The following is a 21,438-nucleotide window of genomic DNA, read 5'->3' on the forward strand; positions in this document are numbered from 1 at the left end:
CCTAGTATTGATACTGTGTACTAAGCAGTTAGTTGGAAAAAGAGATGTATCATTTACAACAAACTTCATTAAGGAATAAATATACTGAGAAGCTGTGGTTAATATGCCCAATCCTTTGAATAGGTTTCGACATGATGTTCTTGGATTTACACTACTCATTACTCTTATTATACGCTTCTGTACTCTAAAAAATTTTTCTCTGTCTGTGGCTTATCCAAAAATGCCCTCATTACTTGAATTTCTCATGAACTGTAATGTAATACAAAATAATGTAAACTAAAAAAATTGTAATTGTAAAAACTTTATACTTAGCTGAAAATGCACATGCTTGTAAAATTATGTGTTATGAGCAATAAACTGAAATTGAAATTATAACCATTTTAGTGACAGTTACTTTGAGTGCAAGTCATTTTTGTAATGGCTCATTCTTACGAACAGCGCATGGTTCAGTTTCATGCTCAGAAAAACTGGTACAGGAACTCTTAAAATATCACAAATGTCCTATGAGGAAATGCTTGAGTGGCACTGCGAGGCACTATCAGGCATCACAGAATAAATCAGGCATCACAGAATAAGACTTTGAAAATGTTTCAAATAATGAAATAAAAAAAGTTAGACAAGTGTATTAGTGCCAGTAGAGACTTCGAAGGAAACTGGAGGTTTCTTGTTCAAAAAGTAAATAAATAAATTTGAAAATGAAGTGTGGTTTCTTTTGGGTACCCCTTGTCATCTGTTGAATTCAGTTCTTAACAGTCTTCATGAGTTGCTGGCAGTTGTTTAGGAATCACAGATCAGCATGGTGCTCTTTTGGAGTCTGTTCGTTACATGTAACTGCTGACAGTTATTAAAACAGGTGCTATACTCTATAGGATTGTGCTAATAATTCAACTGATGTCCTTTGTGGCAGGAGTCTGCAATGTCAGTTGCCCCAACTGGAAGACATGTTTTGTTGTGCCCCATGATTTTCATCTCTGGCACACTAGTGTAGAAGTTGTCACCAAACAATCTGTGGTACTGGTTAACAGATTACACTATCAACATCTGCAGTAACATAATATCTAGTTGTTAGTTTGTTTTGAATGACCGAGTGAGGTGGCACAGTGGTTAGACACTGGACTCACATTCGGGAGGACGATGGTTCAATCCCCATCCGGCCATCCCGATTTAAGTTTTCCGTGATTTCCTTAAATCGCTCCAGGCAAATGCTGGGATGGTTCTTTTCAAAGGGCATGGCCGACTTCCTTCCCTGTCCTTCCCTAATCCAATGAGACCGATGACCTCGCTGTCTGGTCTCCTTCCCCAAACAACCCCCCCCCCCCCCCCCCCTCTCCCACAACCCCTCTTATCTGACCCCTCTCTTTTGAATGGATAATGTTCTAGTCCATCATCTGCAGAAATAAGTATTTTCATTAAGGGGTTTTGAACGAAGGACTCTGATGTGATACATGTTTATTTTAGTGATTGCATACTGAGCAGACTATCAACAACAGCAAATTGTGGGCATCTTCCAAGCGAGTAATTTTCTGGGTAAAAAGCAAGGAAAAATCAGAAAAAATTCTGGATATGATGATGTTTAGTACAGCTCAAAAGCAATAATACTGAGGATAATAACAATAATTGTAAACAAGAAACAATTAAATATCTTGAAGTGGGTAGGATACTAAAGAAGAGATGAAAGATTTTGATACCTAGTAGGCAAAATTACACTAGATGACTGAAGCAAAGATGGCAGATGAAATTTAATGTTATGTAACAGTGATTCAGAATTAAGGAATAGTGTACTGGAACTGTGGAGCATGGAGTGGTATTTCAATGAAGATAATTCCTAGCTGTTGCAATACATAAAATTAAGGAAAGGCAACCAATCACCCATAGTGCATCAATGCATGGAGCACATAAACACATAACAGAAAGCAGCATTCACACAAGCTTTTGAGCACTAGCTCTTTTTCTAGCAACAGAACACATACATTCACACACACAACCATGCAGACACCCAAACGCACACTCCCGTGGCCACAGTAAGACTCCAGTTTTACCATGGCCACAAGAGTGTGTGTTTGGGTACCTGTGTGGTTGTCTATTTGAATGTTTGTACTACGATACTGCATTACCTGTGTTGTTTGGAAATTCAATGGAATGTACCTTCAGACATGCATGCATGTCTGAAGAAATAGGCACTGTGATTAATACAGCCATTATGAAATACATGAAATGTATATACAGTTGCAAATATGGACAACCAACAGCTGTATAATGGAACAACAATAATGAAAATTTGTGCTGCGTGGAACTGCAACCCGAATTGCCCGCTTATCAGGAATTTTCATTGTCGTCATTCCGTTACGCAGCTGATGGTTGTCCATATTCACAGCTGTGTATGCATTTAATTTATTCATAATGACTGTAGTCACTGCAGTGCCTGTTCCAGATAAGCAAGCATGTCTGAAGGAACAATGATCGTAATTCTGAACAACACAAGCACTGTAATATTGTATTTATCCACCAACACCAGGCAGGTGACTTTAAATTAAAATCTCTCCCTTGCATGGTAATATACATAATGGATGTAAAAGTGAAACAGTGATGACATATGGACGTTTGGGTCTGCCATGAAGTGTGCTCAGATATCCTAATAGTAAGGTGACCGCTCACAATAAATCCAGGTTTGAGCTCCAGTCTGGCACAAATTTTAATTGTTTTCACTCCATTATACTGCTGGTGGTTGTCCATATTCGCAACTGTGAATATATTTCATGTAATGTGTATACTTACTATTGCTGTAAAACAAGCTAGTGCTCAAAAGTCAGTGTAAATGTTGTGATTATTCAGTTTCTCCTGGTGTATTTGTTGATTGAATAGTCCACAGAAGTATTGCCCACTCACAGTGTGCAACAGGCACAATGTTTTGGTGATCAGACATGTTACCATCATCAGGTGCGCTGACAAACTGAGATTCTGAGGGCATGCGGCTGACTTCACCCCGTGAACCATTACATCCATGGTCTGCACCCACAGTAGTCACAGAAATGATAGCATCAGTGTCCTTGGTGGTGTTGATGTAGATGCTCTATCTGCCCTGGTCACCAGATCAGTTTGTTTGTTGAGAGTCTTCTTAATTAAACTCAGTGCTGGTTCCCAAGCCTTGCTAAGATTATAGCCGCAATATCAGTTGATGAGATTGTCTCTGATGTGAATTTCTATGGCCTCTCTAATGACAGCGTCCAAGTATTTGGAAGTTCGTCCCAAGATCCTGGTACATTGGTATTCCATCAAGTGATTCTCAGACAAACAATGCTCTGCAACTGCTGACTTGTTGGGATAGGCCAGTCAACTGTACCTGTTATATTCTTGGAAATGATCTTCGACAGTGTGCACTGACTGTCAAATATACATCTTTTGACATTGACACAGAATGTAATACATGCCAGCCATCTGCAAACCAAGACATCTTTGATGCTTCTCAATAATGGTCATGTTTTATTGGGGAGGAAAAAGACACTTTTTACTCAGTGTTTCTTGAATATGTGTCTAATTTTTCCCAATAGCGCACCAGTGTATGGTATAAAGGCAGTGGTTGGCTCTTCCTTACCATTCCTGGGGATGGGAGAAGTCACAGAGGAAGAGGCAGCTACTGCGTTTATACCACACAGTGGTGCACCATCAGGAAAAATTGGGCACTTACTGAGGAAGCACCAAGTAAAAACTCTTCTGCCCATTGAATAAAATACGAGCATTACTGTGAAGCATCAAAGATGATCTCAGGTTGTAGAAGGCCAGTGTATACCAGATTTCATGTCAATGTGGAAAGACTTTTAATGGACAGACAGTATGCACCTTCAAATATCATTGCTGAGAACATCGCAGGTATACTTGACTGACCTGTCCCAACAAGTGGGGGATCGCAAAGCACTGTTTGTCCAAGAATCACTTGATGGAGCATCAACATACCAGGATCTTGGCATAGACTTCCAACTACTGGGACAATGCCATTATAGAGGCCACAGAAATGATCTGGTGTCAATGGTGGAACAGAACTACAACATCAGTACTACCACAGATGGTGACGCTAGTGTCTCCGTGACCACCAGTGCATGACTCTGGGCATGGACTATATAGATAATGGCTGACAGGGGAAGCTGACATAAGTTGGCTGCACACCCTCAGAAGCTCAGTTCATCAGCACACCTGACCGTAACAACATGTCTGATTTCTGAAATATTATGCTTTTTGGGCACAATGAACTGGTAGTACACCTGTGAACTCTTTGATCAGTGTGAATGTTGTTTTCTGTTAAGTGTTCTGCGCATCAATCTGTTATAGGAGAATGGTTGACTTTCCTTAATTTTATATATAATGGTACTGAAGCGAAATGCGGACTGTAAAAAATTAGATGTAACTGTAAAGTGGGGGTACAAGAAGATGTAATGTATGGAAAGTAATGATATAATGAATAGGCGGGGAAAGATGTATAAGAGTGATTCTTACTAGGAGGTGGAACAGATTGGAGTGATTCATACACTGACATTCTGGACTAGTTAATCTAGAACAAAGATATATGCAATGGGGGGAATGGAGAGGGGAACTGCAGAATATGGTAGAAACTGTAATGCAGAATCTGGAGAACAGTATGAAATGAGTTGTAGGACATAACAAAAAGAATTAAATGTTTAATTATTTAGAGAATGGTTTATTCAGTAAATGAGTTATTCTGATGACAGCTTATTCTGCAACATTTTCAGCAGTGAAACAGTTTGTTACTGAACAAGCTGATGATAAAAACGCAATACTGGCTTACTTTCCATGTGTCTTATAATATCATAAAGGCCATCTAAGGACTGTGAGGTAAAGGAGGAGTGATGTACTCACCCAGATACATGTACCAGGACTCTGGGGACCAGGCATGCACCAGGTAGCCAGCGATCTTGCAGCCAAAAGTAATGAGTGCTACACAACCATCGGACAACTTCAGCATTCGCACGAACAACATCACCCCCAGCAGGGTACCTGCAATGTAGGAAGGAGAATATGTATGATTGAACTTGAGAGCATCTACTTAATATGTGCAAGTTCAAAATTTTCATTGTATTTCACTGTCAATAAAAATAATTGCCATGATGCTCACATAAACAAGGCATCACATGAATAAACCATAGCTGTCAAAAAAATACCAGTGAATGTGAATTCATGATGAAGCAGTAAAAATTCTTACAAATGCATTCATTACAATTTATAAATGTGCACTACAATATCAGATTATAACTGTTAATCTCTATAAATTAGAACTTCAGCTTTACGTTTGATACTCTTGACATTCACTTAATACAAACAGTACTCTACTACCGAGCGAGGTGGTGCAGTGGTTAGCACACTGGACTCGCATTCGGGAGAACGACGGTTCAATCCCGTCTCCGGCCATCCTGATTTAGGTTTTCTGTGATTTCCCTAAATCGTTTCAGGCAAATGCCGAGATGGTTCCTTTGAAAGGGCACGGCCGATTTCCTTCCCAATCCTTCCCTAACCCGAGCTTGCGCTCCGTCTCTAATGACCTCGTTGTCGACGGGACGTTAAACACTAACCACCACCACCAGTACTCTACTACTTGTAGTCTGAAGCAGAAGTTTAAATAAAAGTAAGGTAATGGAAATTAGCAGGGCAAATGAAAATAATGAAAGATGTAAGTTGTAAGGAAATACTTATTAAAGAAGCAGATGCTTTTAAATATCTAGGAAATTAGCTAGGCAGAAAAGGAATCATCAAGGAAGAGGACAGAAAGTTGCTCAAAATTTTATTATTGTGTATCAGACATGATTAGGAATTGAAAATACTTTCCAAATTAAAGATGATAATACAAAAATCATATTATCTACCAATTTTGACCTGCTGAATGGGATGTTGGACCTGGACAAAGCTGAGTAGAATATAAGTGAGAGAGATGCATTTTCTACAAGGGATCCTGTGTAAGATAGAAGGGACACATAATAAATAAAACAATACAAAACAAGCTTATGTTACAAAGTTATGAATCTAATGTAAATGGATAGATAAAAAGTCTACTCACCAAGAAGAGGCAGGGGAACACACACACACACAAAAGGATTTAACTTTTACAAGCTTTTGGGGTGAATGGCTTCTTCTTCTTGTAGAAGAGTTAAAGGGGAAGGAAGAGAAGGGAAGGAAAATGACTGGAGAGGTTTATGGAAAGGGTTGAAGTTCAGAAAAGCCACCCAGAAGCCCAGGTCAAGGGAGACTTACCGGACGGAACGAGAAGAAAAGATTGATTTGGGGTCTGTACTGGGCAAGATTTGAAAACCTGAGAGCTTAAAGGTGGAAGATAAGGTAAGATGCAAGACAGAGATTACTACTAAAACATCATGCATGAGTGAATAAGAGTGAAAAGCTAAGTGCATTGTATGTAACAGACGTGGGATGGGGGACAGCAAAAAATAGATATGTCAGAAAATAAAAGACGTAGAAAACTAAAATGAAGTGAGGAAAGGATTACTTACTGTGAAGAAATGCTGAGACAGAAGGAATTAACATAAATTAAGGCCAGGCAGGTGGTGAGAACCTGCGAAGTTCTGAGAAACTGGTGTATGGGGAAGGAATCCAGATGGCACATGAGGTGAAACAGACACCAAGATCATGACTGTCATGTTGTACAGCATGCTCTGTGACAGGATATTGTGTGTTGGCTGTATACACCCTCTGCCTATGCCCCATTCATCCTGACTGATAACTGGGTGGTAGTCATGCCGATGTAAAAGGCCGAACAGGTTTACGTAATAGCTGGTATATGACATATGTCATTACACAAGGGGCTCTGCCATTGATAGTATATGTTTTGCCAGTTACATGGCTGGAATAAGTGGTGCTAGGAGGGTGCATACGGCAGGTCTTGCAGCAGGAATGGTCACAGGGGTAGGAGTGTAGGAGTCATAGGGTAGGGAGATGGTGCAGAAGGAGGATAGGGTCTGACAAGAATATTGTGGAGATTGGGAGGGTGATGAAAAGCTACCCTAGATATGGTGGGCAAATGACTTTTTTCTCTTATGGGCCAAACAAACCTGTGATCATTGGTACTGCCATTCTCTGTGTACATTCAATATTCCCTGTTATCCTATTTGGTATGGGTCCCACACACTTGAGCAATATTCTAGGACAAGTTGCATGAGTGATTTGTAAGCAGTCTCCTTTGTAGACTGATTTCATTTCCCCAGCATTCTACCAATGAACTGATCGCTGCCATCTGCTTTATCCAAGATGAGCCTATGTGATGATTCCATTTTGTATCTCTACAAAGTGATAAACCCAGGTATTCATATGAGTTGATGTTATAGTCATAGAATACTATGTTTTTTTTTTTCATTTTCTGAAGGGTACAATTTTGCATTTCTGAACATTTAAAGTACACTTTAACAAGAATTTAGTGTAACCAGAGAACTGTCTGTCTATTCCTGTGATTTGGTTTCCAATACTTTCACTAGACCTTTTTTTTAAAAATTTTTTCTTTCTGAAAGACAGAGCTACCAAATAACTGTTGACACAGCTACAACAAACAGCACAGAAATAAAGAAATGGGAGCTGAGTCAACGCCAAAGGTAATCATATAAAATACATCTGGACTCTTCATCAAACCATAAAGAGCTTGTTAAATAAGAAAGAGCAGGTAGAAAACTGAAAATTGATAGAAAATTGAAAAATTGAAAGGCATTTGTACAAAAATGTAATGCAACACTCCCATGAACCACAGACCTAACTGAAGTGGGGTGGTTTGCATGTCTCTGTAATACAGACAGCCATTCCCTAGATGCAGCCTCATCAGAGGGGTATCTGTGGGGAAGGCAGCATATGCTTCCTGAAAATGGGCAGCAGCCTTTCCAGAAGTTGAGTGGATGATATCCTGTAAGATTCATTGAAGTGCCTTTAAAACATTAGCCGACATAGCCTCGCTATGCTGATACTGTGAATGGTTGAAAACAAGGGGAAACTACAGCTGTTACATTTCCTGAGGTCATGCAGTTCTACTACATGGCTTAATAATAATGGCATCCTCTTGTATAAAATATTCTGGAGGTAATACATCTTATAATATTCATATAGTTTTATATGGGGCAGTCAAATGGAAACAATACAGATGGGAAAAGTGAGTAAATTGTATATTATGTCAAAAGTAATTACTATAATTTTTAATACATTTAGCCCATTGTCAGACATGATGTTCAGTGCCTTCACAGAAAAATGTTTGCAGTTCCCTATGGAACCATAACTGAATCCAGGTATGCATCTCTTTGTCTAAAGCAAATTGGCAGCAACCAATGTATTTTAGAAGGCTCCAAGAATAGAAAAATTGATCGGAGGGAGATCAGGGCTGTATGAAGAATATGTAAAGCCTTCTCATCAAAACTTCTGCAGTGTAATTGAACCAACCTTGACAATATGTGGACAGGCATTATCATGCAACAGAATGATGCCATATGTCAACATTCCTGGACACACGGATTTGATGACATAGTTCAGTTTTATGTCCACATTCATTGATTATGAGAGAGAAAAAGAAATTGTATGGACAAAAATCACAGAAATTTGTTCAGAATTATCTTTCCTTCATCACAGTACACAATCTATTAAAAATAAAGGACACCAGCTTGAAGTTAAATTACAGTCTTTGAACAGCACAGCAGTGTGCATTAAAGAGCACTGGTGCAGATATGATGAAATACAGCTAATAGTGTTACCACAAGTTCCGACTGGAGGGTATCTTAAAGGGTTGGGAAATCACGTATTTATATCATAAATGGCACAGATTTTACAGCTAGAGAAGTTGGGACCCTAATTAGTGCAGATAAAATGCTGCTGAACTAACATAGCTAGGTATCCATAAACAGTTAATAATTCTGTGTGTGTACTGTTCACCTAGTGGAAATGTGGATACTTTCTTCAACAAATTAACTGAAGCTCTAAAATAATGAGTTTCAGCATCCAACACTAACATATGAGAGGTACAGAATTTCATGTGGCTAAATTTGGGATTTATCCCTCAAGAGTCAGAGATGTGAAGCTTTCCATTCTCTCATCATCTATAAGTGAGCAAAGATGTCATTTATCAATGTTATGGTAAAGGGTATGTTTCAAATAATTCACAGGGATGTATTTTTTTTACATGTTGTATTATGTGCTAGTGCAGATATTTGTTTGTGTTATATTATTATTTGTCTGAGGCACTCTTTGGGTGGTGTGCACCAATTGGAGTACACCAGCCAATGCCTTTCTGTCACAACACGTACACAGTGAAGCTTCGAACACCATACACAATGCCGAAGGAGAGCCTCAGGAAAGGTAACGTTAACTCTTCACTGAAGAATGTTTGTCAACAATAAAATTAACATTTCATTAAATACTTTCATATCATTTTTAGAGAGTATTAAGACTACTTTCACACTGACAACACATTGTACATTTCATATTACAGGGTGTCTTATACTCAAGCTGAAGGTCATTTCAAAAGTTAAGAAGAATAGCCAATGAGTAGCATGCTAAATGTACTTCAAGACTGCTTTTTTCACAATTTTTCCACCCAGAACCATCTCACACAATAATATGTGGAGATATGGATACTAATTTTGACAGGACAGAAATGGTAAACACTGTTACGAGAGTTTCAAAAAGTTCAGCAGCAGCATGTGCTTACAAATACCGATGTGGGATATTGTAAAGTATTTAAAAACAAAACTTTGCCTCTCTGATCATGACAGTCAGATAATAAAGCCAAAGACAGACTCAGTAAAATCTGCAAAACTGTTAGCCTACAAATAGTTCACCCAGGAGCATAAATTACACATTTTTTTCTATGATATTTGCAAAACAAATGTGGGATGAAGTGTGTATGGAAAACAATGGAAATTCACCTATTCTCTAAATTCTGCACACTGTTTAAATTGATTTTTGAGGAGACACTTTCAAAAACAACCCACCTCCGCAGTAGCAGCTAAGGAAAATACATCAGTAACTGCAGCAGATATTAGGAAGTCCTCCCAAACATTTAAATTTCTGTTCATTGCAAAAGCATTACACTAGTTCACAGTTCCTATATCACTATCACAGATATGAAAAGCTATATAGGATGGTACTGCTTGCTGGGAAAAAAAGGTCAAGGACAAAAGGTCTGGTAGAGTAACAGCAAATCCTCAGGAACAGGAATTTTTTTTAATGACTATTTCTATGGTAATGCAAGAAAATTGTGACAAAATCCCTCAAAAATCCTCAATGAATTAAACTGCCAGCACAATTATGCTGTTTCCCACAACAGAGCTTGAAGTCAGGAAAACACTATAGAAACTAAAATATAAGAACTAAGTAGGCATAGTTAATGTTCCAGACTCTGCATAGACAGCACACAAATCCCCTTAACAAACATTATATATGACTCATTTAGTTAAAGTATTTTTCCAGATTACCTAAGGCATGCAAGAGTTGTGCACTTACTAAAGAAAGGTAATGCAGAAAGTGTATAATATTACATATCAGCTTTACTACTGTCAGAATTCTCAAAAATAATTGAATCAATCATGAACGATAGAACAATGTGTTACATTATTAAGAAAAAAAACTTTTTAGTGAAGAACATTTTGGTTTTCAGAGTGGGAGAAATTCAATATCAGCCATAACAAGAGTTAACAAAAGGGGTATTTGAAACTCTTGACATAGATGTCCATATTACAAACATGTTATTAGACTTGTACAAGGCTTTTGATACTGTTGACCATAAAACACAACTAAACAAAGTAGAACACCAGGCATAAGAGGAATAGCAAATGAGTGATTTGAGTATTACCTTAGGGTACAGAAGAGAGAGAGAGAGAGAGAGAGAGAGAGAGAGAGAGAGAGAGAGAGAGATATTTCACTTGTGTGTGGATGATAATTTTCTAGTAAAACAATTGTCAGACAAGAAACATATAAAAATATAGGGGTGCCTTGAAATAATGTATTAGGTCCAATTCTGATCTGAGTTTCCAGATAGTATAACAAATGGAGAAAAAGTTCTCTTTGTTGATGAGTCATGTATAAAACATAAGAACTGTTAATAAAAAAGGCAAATGAAACTCTCAAAGATGTTTACAATTGAGCAATAGGCAATAAATTAACTTTGAACAAAAACAAATAGAAGACACTTCATAAAAAGAGAGAGAAAACAACTCTTATCACATTAAGCACAGATAATATAATAAACATATAGATTGTGTGACAAACATAAAACTTTTAGGAATGTACACTGATTGTCAATTAACATGGAGTCAACCCACAAAGATGCTGGCAAATTGAATGTCATCAGCATTTATGCCCTTAGAGATCTATCATAAGTTTGTAATAGCTGAAGTATTCTTATGTTTACTCACTTCTTAGCTATGGGATCCTTTTCTTTGGAGAAGAGGCACAAAACATTGATGCAGTTTTCAAACTGCAGAAAAGGATCATTAGAATAATAACCAAAAATAGTTGTGAGGCACAATGTAAAGAACTATTTTAAAAAACTGTGTATCCTTACTGTGCCAAGTAATTAGCTACATTTAGCAATCTGCTGTGCATATCAAATTGCAAGTATTTCACTAATAGTTTTATACACAATCATGGAACAACAGGCAGCTTGAACTTGCAGTTACTAAAGAAAAACAAACAAACTACTCAAAACAATATTTTCACCAGAAAGTAAAATTGTATATTAAAGTGCCAAGGATATGAAAAGGATTACTACAATAGATCTATTTAAAAGGGGAGATAAAATGTCATTCATGTGTATTACTTATTACTGTAGATTGATTCTACTACAAACAATGAAAATTTAATGTAAGGTCTATGAAGTAAAGGTAGAGAAATTGGGGCTTGTACAGAGCCATATAAACTACTGTTTGTTCCTCTGTTCAGTTACTAGTGGAACAGGAAAGGGAATGACAATTTGCAGTATAAGGTATCCCACACCATTACTATGCACTGTATGGTGATTTTGTAGTATGTAGGTAGATGTGGATGTCAAGTTCATAAAACAATAAATGCTCTTTCCATCACACTATTATCCCTTCTGTGACCAGTGGGACATATATTCTTCACATGTAAATTCATTTCCTTGAGTTTACAGGTATATGAAAGTACCACCTGTGTGGTGGTGTGATTAGTGTTGAATGTATCAACTGTTTGGAGCCAAAAGGCTCATTGTTTGGTGCCTAATGCATGAGACATCACTTAATTCTTTAAGTTATGCATTGTGTGCATTTTGTTTTCGTGGTCTTATGTATTTTTTTGTGTCTACTATAGTTCAGCCCATTAAAGATATTTATTGTCTTTCTTACAATGTTTGCTAGAAATATATATGTTTGTACACATATTTATTTATAAAACACTTTTACAATCATATAGTGGTTTTGATTTATTGTCAATGTATACAAAGAAGTTCTAGTTGTACCTTTTGTTCATATTTGTGCCTAGATTTATACATTTACTTATGTTATTTGATGCTATAATCTTATTTTATTTCCCTTGGTTTGATATGAAATGGAAAACTACACAAACTTATGGATCTTTTGTAATGAATGGTTGCCTTCCCATTTTGATGGATGTTTTACTGAAATAAAAACTAATCTCAATTCATTAATAGTCCTGGCTGTTTACAGGTCAACATCAGGAAATATAAAAATGTTTTTTAGTCTCATGGACCAGGTATTGTCAGTTTTATTTTCAAAAACAAAGGATTTTGTAGCCTTATGTGATTTTAATGTAGACTGTCTGACTGATAATAGCAATAGAAGTAACTTCCAGAATGTGATGTCCACTTATAATCTGAATTCAGTAATCAATTTTCCCACTAGAATCACACCAGATTCCCAAACTATGATAGACAATGTATTTTTAAATGTAAGTAGACACCAGAACATTAATGTAAACCAGGTTATAAATGGTCTCACAGACCATGATGGTCAATTAATCACTCTTTACAGTGTTAACCCTCTTGTTAAACTATCTCCCCAGTGGAAATGTATAAGAATAATGAACAAAGAGGCAAAAGAATCCTTCAACTGTAAGTTGCAGCTAATAGACTGGTCCTTTATTTACAACATTGATAATGTTAATGACAAATTTAACTATTTTATAAATGATTTTTCTGTCCTTTTCGAAGAATCTTTTCCAAAGAAATGGGTCAAAAATATTAATCCAAATTCCGTAAGTAAGCCTTGGATCACAGAAGATATTAAACAGTCATGCAAAACTAAGAGAGAAATTTATGCTAAAATCAGAACAACTAAAAATACACAAAAATGGAATCATTATAGATTGTACTGCAAAATTTTAAAGAAAGCAATGCAGAAGTCAAAAGCCCTTTTCTATAAGGAGGAAATAGATAAATCTAATAATAAAATGGAAACAATTTGGATCATTATAAAAAGTGAGACAAAGACAAAAACAAGCGACACAGATGACCTAAAAAGCAGGCATGGGGGTAACTTAAGAGAAAATCAAAAAAGTTTGGCTGAAATTTTTAACAAACATTTCCTGTCAGTAACCCAACAAATTGGCTGTAGGCCCTCTGTTGAGGAAGCTATGACTTTATGTCAGGATGCATACTCCAACATATTACCAGAAATGTACATTAATGCTATCATTGTAGAGGAAATTCAAACAGTGATCTGGTCTTTAAAGTGGAAGAACTCTGCAGGAGTAGATAATGTATCCAATAATTTATTAAAATTTTCATGTTAATGGATTAGTGATATTCTGTGCCATATTTTTGATGCTTCATTTCAACAAGGCACTTTTCCTGAAAGACTCAAGTATGCCATTGTGAAGCCCCTACACAAGAAGGGTGATAGAGTTGAGTTCACTAACTACCGCCCTATTTCACTGTTAACAGCCTTCTCTAAAATTCTAGAAAATGAACAGACTTATCAACAGGAGCCAGTTTGGCTTTCAAAGGGGCTGTTCAACTGAGGATGCAGTGTATGCACTTACAAATGAAGTACTTGAATGTCTAAATAAAAAAATGATAGGAATTGGTGTTTTCTGTGACTTATCAAAGGCATTTGATTGTGTAGATCACCACATTCTCATGAAGAAAGCCAAACTACTTGGAATAAGGGGTGTCGCAGGTAACTTGCTGCAATCTTATCTTCAGGAAAGAAAACAGAAAGTAATTTTAAACAGCTAAGATGAGTCAAGGGATACCTCCACTCAGTCTGAATGGACTTCTATTAGTTGTGGTGTGCCTCAAGGCTCAATTCTGGGGCCACTGTTGTTTTTGATGTTTATAAATGATTTACTATTGTGTGCAAGCCTGCCTGCAAATTTACTCTTTTTGCTGACGATACCACCATCTTCATAAGTGGAAAATCAGATGTTAATTTTGAGGAGTCAATTAACAACATACTCTCTGAAGTGATTAACTGGTTCAGTGTTAATGGTCTCTCTCTAAACTCAAGTAAGACAAATTTTATCTGCTCCTTCCATATGCAACAGACCCTAAAAAAAATTGAGCTTGGCTATGTATGCTATCAGAATGATGTCTTCCATTGGAGATTTAACCACTATGAAGTCCGAATACTACGGGTATTTTCACTCCGTTATGTGTTACGGAGTTATCTTCTGGGGAAATTTAGCTTTGTCAAAGAAAATTTTTGTGGCCCAGAAAAGGGCTATTAGAATTATGTGCAGAGTACCCCCTAGGACATCATACCATAACCTTTTCGAAAAGCTGCAAATAATGACCACTGTGTCCCAGTACATATATTTGCTGATGTGTTCAGTAATTAAGGACCCTGCACAATTTCGATCAAATAAGAACTATCACAAATATAATACAAGAGGGAAATAAAATCCTCATTGTGAACTTAAGAACCTGACAGTTGTTCAGAGAGGTGTCAAATGGTCAGGAACAAAAATGTTTAAGCATCTCCCTGACCAGATAAAATGTTTAAGAGAAAATTAATCTCTTTTTAAAGCAAAACTAAAGAAATATTTGTTAAATATCTCTGTTTATACATTAGAAGAGTTTTATGATGCAAAAGGGGAAATAGCATTTAGATAGAATTATCCATCTTGTTATCATAGAAATGTGCTTGCAATTTTTCTCCAAATTAAAACATGAAATTTTGTATTAACACTCAAAGAAATCTGCTGTTATATGTACAATATCTGCTTTTCCTCTAAACTTTGTATTAACTATATGCAGTTATGTAGAACATTTTTTATATATTTAATGAAGACTGTTTTGTATCTTTTTGTATGTTTGTTGTTTTGTATGTTTGACCCGTTCCACATCTCATGTGACGTGCTCACAATATGAGATCTACGGAACATGAAATAAATAAAATACACTCCTGGAAATGGAAAAAAGAACACATTGACACCGGTGTGTCAGACCCACCATACTTGCTCCGGACACTGCGAGAGGGCTGTACAAGCAATGATCACACGCATGGCACAGCGGACACACCAGGAACCGCGGTGTTGGCCGTCGAATGGCGCTAGCTGCGCAGCATTTGTGCACCGCCGCCGTCAGTGTCAGCCAGTTTGCCATGGCATACGGAGCTCCATCGCAGTCTTTAACACTGGTAGCATGCCGCGACAGCGTGGACGTGAACCGTATGTGCAGTTGACGGACTTTGAGCGAGGGCGTATAGTGGGCATGCGGGAGGCCGGGTGGACGTTCCGCCGAATTGCTCAACACGTGGGGCGTGAGGTCTCCACAGTACATCGATGTTGTCGCCAGTGGTCGGCGGAAGGTGCACGTGCCCGTCGAGCTGGGACCGGACCACAGGGACGCACGGATGCACGCCAAGACCGTAGGATCCTACGCAGTGCCGTAGGGGACCGCACCGCCACTTCCCAGCAAATTAGGGACACTGTTGCTCCTGGGGTATCGGCGAGGACCATTCGCAACCATCTCCATGAAGCTGGGCTACGGTCCCGCACACCGTTAGGCCGTCTTCCGCTCACGCCCCAACATCGTGCAGCCCGCCTCCAGTGGTGTCGCGACAGGCATGAATGGAGGGATGAATGGAGACGTGTCGTCTTCAGCGATGAGAGTCGCTTCTGCCTTGGTGCCAATGATGGTCGTATGCGTGTTTGGCGCCGTGCAGGTGAGCGCCACAATCAGGACTGCATACGACCGAGGCACACAGGGCCAACACCCGGCATCAAGGTGTGGGGAGCGATCTCCTACACTGGCCGTACACCACTGGTGATCGTCGAGGGGACACTGAATAGTGCACGGTACATCTAAACCGTCATCGAACCCATCGTTCTACCATTCCTAGACCGGCAAGGGAACTTGCTGTTCCAACAGGACAATGCACGTCCGCATGTATCCCGTGCCACCCAACGTGCTCTAGAAGGTGTAAGTCAACTACCCTGGCCAGCAAGATCTCCGGATCTGTCCCCCATTGAACATGTTTGGGACTGGATGAAGCGTCGTCTCACGCGGTCTGCACGTCCAGCACGAACGCTGGTCCAACTGAGGCGCCAGATGGAAATGGCATGGCAAGCCGTTCCACAGGACTACATCCAGCATCTCTACGATCGTCTCCATGGGAGAATAGCAGCCTGCATTGCTGCGAAAGGTGGATATACACTGTACTAGTGCCGACATTGTGCATGCTCTGTTGCCTGTGTCTATGTGCCTGTGGTTCTGTCAGTGTGATCATGTGATGTATCTGACCCCAGGAATGTGTCAATAAAGTTTCCCCTTCCTGGGACAATGAATTCACGGTGTTCTTATTTCAATTTCCAGGAGTGTACATAAATTTCTTTATATTTCTCCCAGTTGAGAGCTGCCTTGCAAAAGCAAGGTGAAAAGAAAGTTGGTCACATTCCTCTGTTATTACAGTCCCACATAATGAAACTGTTTACTATAGCAACATCCAAAAGAAAGACAATGCCACTGTTTGAGTGATCTATTGCCAATAGCATAGATTTCTCTCTGCTGGTCAACCCAGTCTACAGCTCCCATTACAGCTGTGTATTCTGCTGTGAATACATGGCAGGATATAGCTGATGTTGTACCATCTCTAGCTTTTTCTTGTGATGAATTGTACAACTTTCCAGTGGTGAGCAGTTGACAAAATTATAAATAGCTTATTATCTTGGAATTTGTTTGATACAATACTGGTTCTTACTCTCTTTTGTTTAAATATCCCAATTCCTAGTAAAATTGTCATTTTAAATGGGATGTACATGTCTCATTGGATTCAAGGAAGAATAAATTTAGGGAGTCATTTATTTCTTCTCCAGCGGGACATATACATCCCATATAAAACAAATATAGAACTATAAACAACAATCAAACTTTAAAACATGGCCTCTCTCAGAAACCATTCCAGAAGCAGGACACCAATATTTCAAAATTATAATTCATTTAGTCACAAAAATGTTGAGAAAGAGTTTACTGCAAACATAATGGGAAAAAGTTTAGTAAGTTCACAGTGTAGAAATTTAATTCATTCCAAAACACAATGAATCCAGTTTCTCTTTACCTTGCATAAGGGATAGTTGTAGCAGAAACTACGAGAAAGGATGGCTAACATCTGAGATCAAAGTACAGTATCTTGTGCCAGGAATAGAGAGCTTTACTTAAATCAGAGGACTAGTTGTAATCAAGACTTAGCAGTACACTACAAGTGATACTGCAAAATTTTTCAGTTTGTCATAAAAAAAGCAAAACCTATGTATTATCTACAGAGAATTTAAAAGTTCAGAAATAAAAGCGAAGGGGATTTGGAAAATCATTAGGCATTAAATGAGTAATTTCAATAAGGCAAATGCTATCAAACTTGCACGTGACATTAGCTATGAGACAGATGATGTTATATTGAAATCACTGGCCACTAAATGCAGTGAGTTCTTTCTAAGAGCAGAAGAAAATACAAGGACAAAAAATAGACTATTGAAAAGAAATATATTGGACATACTTGGACATGCACTGCATACTCAACCAGCAGGCATTAGCTTTGCCGAATCTATTATTGCAGATATCCTATTAAAAAACTGCACTCCTTGAAGGGGAGCACCTTTAGCCAGCAGTCTGCAGTGAATCCTCTAAGCAGACCCCATGAGAACTACATACAGGTGCTGTTTCCAATGCATGTACAGTGAATATGGATGCAAGTTCTGGACAGGCAAGATCTGCCCGCTGTCAAGATCAGATCACCCTAGTTTCCTGGTCATTTCCCATGGAACTTGTAGAAATGGTACTTGAGTATTTGTGTTTGTGCTATTACACCCCTGTGTTTGGCAAATGGCTGCCAAGAAAACTAATGTTTACCTCTGCTACATATTTCTGCTGCCAATGTATTCCTGTTACCAGCACATGAAGACCTGTGTAATCCACAGACAATTATTGGAGTAAAGGCCATGTTGTCAGTCCAAGGGCTTCATTGAGGATGTGAATGGAGCTTTGATTCTATCAAGTACTGATACCTCAAATGACTGGTACATGATATATCGACAGTACTGCCGTGTTCATGTTTGTGAAGCTTCTCTCACTCCATCTCAGGAATCACTACCAAGTGCACCTGTACATTATGTCTACAGCCCACCTCAGAGTACGCCACATCCAAGGGACTGGGATTGGGTAGTCCACAGACGTCTTTAAGTATGAATGTCTTACAATCTGTTGAGCATCTACATCATGGCTCAGAAGCGTTTTTGAATACAAGTGACTAAGACAATTCACTATCTGATCAGAAGTAACCATACATCTCTGTACAGTGTGGAACTCACCTCTAGACACCATGAGCGGCAGACCTGTTGGTGTGAAAGGAGGTGGGGATTATGGTGCAGTCAGCAGAGATGCAGTAACAGCAGAATGAGTAGTCATGAGAGCTCACAGACTTTGAATGTGGTCTAACCATTTCATGTCACTTGAGTAACAAATCCATCGGGGGAATTTCAGCCCTTCTAAAGCTGTCCTAGCCGACTGTTGGTGATGTGACTGTGAAGTGGAAACGCAAAGGGATAACCACAGCTGAATCAAGACCAGGCATATCTCATGTACTGGTAGACAGGTACCATCGAGCATTATAGATGGTGACCATAAAAAATCGCATGAGCTACACATGTCTTTAGTTAATGCTAAGTGACAGTTGAAGTTGTGTAAAAAAGTGGTGCCACTGGACAGTGGATGTCTGAAAAACAAGTAATTTTTAGTGATGAATCACACTATACCCTGTGGCAACCTGGTGGAAGGGTTTTGGTTTGGCCAAAGCCTGGAGAACATAACCTGTCACCATGTGCAGTGCCAACAGGGCCATTCCATTCCAAGTACTATAATTTTGGCAAAATTTCCCACATGACCATCACAGATATTGATGAAATTTTGTATATGTACCCAATGAACATGATTGAAATTTCATGATCATCAATTCAATACTTCCAGAGACTTAATCATTTGTTTGACCCCATGGCGCAGCTATCAACAGGGCACTCGTGAGTCTTCGGTCATTTTCAGGCATAATATCTCCGGTAATATTTTCTTGAAAGTAACAAAACTGGGTCATCTTGTACAACTTTTTGCGCTCTCTTCAGCGAAATAATAAAAAGAGATTACCTGGGCGTTTTGCGTGTAGACGACTTGAAGCAAAGTGGGCCAAAAAAATAGACACTCGAAAAAATGTGCAGTTTAGCTTTAAATATCTCCGGAACTAATTACGGGGTCCACCTAAAACTATGCGTATAATAACTTATTAATATAAGATCTCAGAATATAAAATGTCATTCTGCTACCGCTTTCCAGTAGTTTACAAATTGTGATTGAAGTTGATGATTTTTCTACAAACGCTAGAAATTGCTATTTTTGGCCCACTATTACAAAAAAGAGTCTTCTGTAAACTCATCTAATCTGTTTTGATTAGAAGCACCCTATTCTAAACCACCTAAAACTATATTTAGTTTTGTAATGCAAGCTTAAAAGGCTCTAAAAAATAAGAATGTGAAACGAAGTCGTACAAAAAAAGTAGACCCTAGAAAGAGATGTGATGTTTAGCTTCTTCTAACTCCGACAATAACTGTGGGATAAACTTGAAACTTTGCCCGTAATAACTCACCGACACAAAGTCTTAGAATATAAAATTTTATTCTCTTACTGCTTTATAACAATTTGTATACTGAAGGCAAACATGACGATTTTTCTAAAAATTCGAAAAATGGCCGTTTTTAGACCAAATTCACAAAAAAAGTTTTCTGCGATCTCTTTCAACTCATTTTCACCAGAAAGACCGTATTCTAAACTAACTAAGACACAATTTTTAGTTTTGTAATGCGAGCATGTAAGGTCCTACAAGAGAAAACAAGGTGGAGATGCAGAGAAGTGCGCCCATATTGTGCTGGTACCGGTACTCAAATTAAATCTAATGTTTTCTTATTATGTTCTGCAATTGTTTAGTATGCTCTGTGGAAGATAATATTAAAAGTCCCGATGACTAGGAAATGAACTCGAGTTTGAAAAATTGCAAGTAAGTACCGTAGTCTTTTTTGTTTTCTAGACACCTCTACAGCATTCACCATGGGCGTACCCAGCGAGGGGCAAGGTGGGGGGGGGGCAGCTGCCCCCCCCCCCCCCCCCCCTGTAAGATATTCGCAGTTTTTCACTAGTTTACTGTTTTATTTAATAAGAAATGCTGTATGTTGTCTCGAGTCCTTGTTTCCTGAGACTAGTATGACCTGCCCCCCCCCCCCCCTCCCCCTCCAACAGTTCAGATCCTGGGTACGCCCTTGGCATTCACCTCTACAAAATTCTTTTTATAAAAAATGGAATGGAATGGAAATTCCGTAAAAAGAATAGTTTCTCTTTTTTGCGGTTCTAATAATTTGAGGTAATCACATTTTAACAGTAGTTTTTTGGGTTCTGTCTTATCAAAATTTCTTGCCATCAGTGACATCATCTGGCCGAGACTATTGATTTCCTCGTGACATCCTACAGCAAATTAGTGAATGCTGAAAAACATTCAAGTAGCTTGAAGTAAACATAAGCTTAAGATCCTAAATGAGACCTCTTCTAGCTTTGGCCTCTGTCTCTTAGGCCTGTATAAATGTATCATCAGTTTGGGGTGAAGTGTAAAGGAACCTTTGTCAGGTTTGGGAACATGTGGTGAAGAAAGTTTCACCCATGGCTGCTGTCGCACAGCTGTTGGGCATGGTTCCAAAGGCAATGAAGATGCTGGTTTTCTCACTTCAAAAGGATCCAGCATTTTTAAGAAAGCATGAACCATAACAAAACACTTATACAATGTTTCATATGTACACGAACGTTCCACATTAACTGCAAACTATGCTAACACAAGTGCACCATACCTTAAACCAGAATTAAACTAGCACATCAGTAGCATTACACAATAAAATGATGTACTAATAATTATCTATGGCAGGAATAAATTCCAAAAACTGTCAAGAAGACTGCTG

General features: G+C 38.5%; 1 protein-coding gene across 1 annotated transcript in view; it reads right to left on the bottom strand.

Moving 5' to 3' along the window:
• LOC124775606 (thymic stromal cotransporter protein-like) overlaps positions 1-21,438 on the bottom strand; it is a 92,572-nt gene that overhangs the window by 38,782 nt on the left and 32,352 nt on the right. Inside the window, exon 5 of the mRNA XM_047250438.1 lies at positions 4,870-5,007. Coding sequence (XP_047106394.1) covers positions 4,870-5,007 — 138 coding nt within the window. The remainder of the gene's footprint in view (positions 1-4,869; positions 5,008-21,438) is intronic.

The sequence above is a fragment of the Schistocerca piceifrons genome, chromosome 1 (assembly GCF_021461385.2).
Source record: "Schistocerca piceifrons isolate TAMUIC-IGC-003096 chromosome 1, iqSchPice1.1, whole genome shotgun sequence".
Taxonomy (NCBI): domain Eukaryota; kingdom Metazoa; phylum Arthropoda; class Insecta; order Orthoptera; family Acrididae; genus Schistocerca; species Schistocerca piceifrons.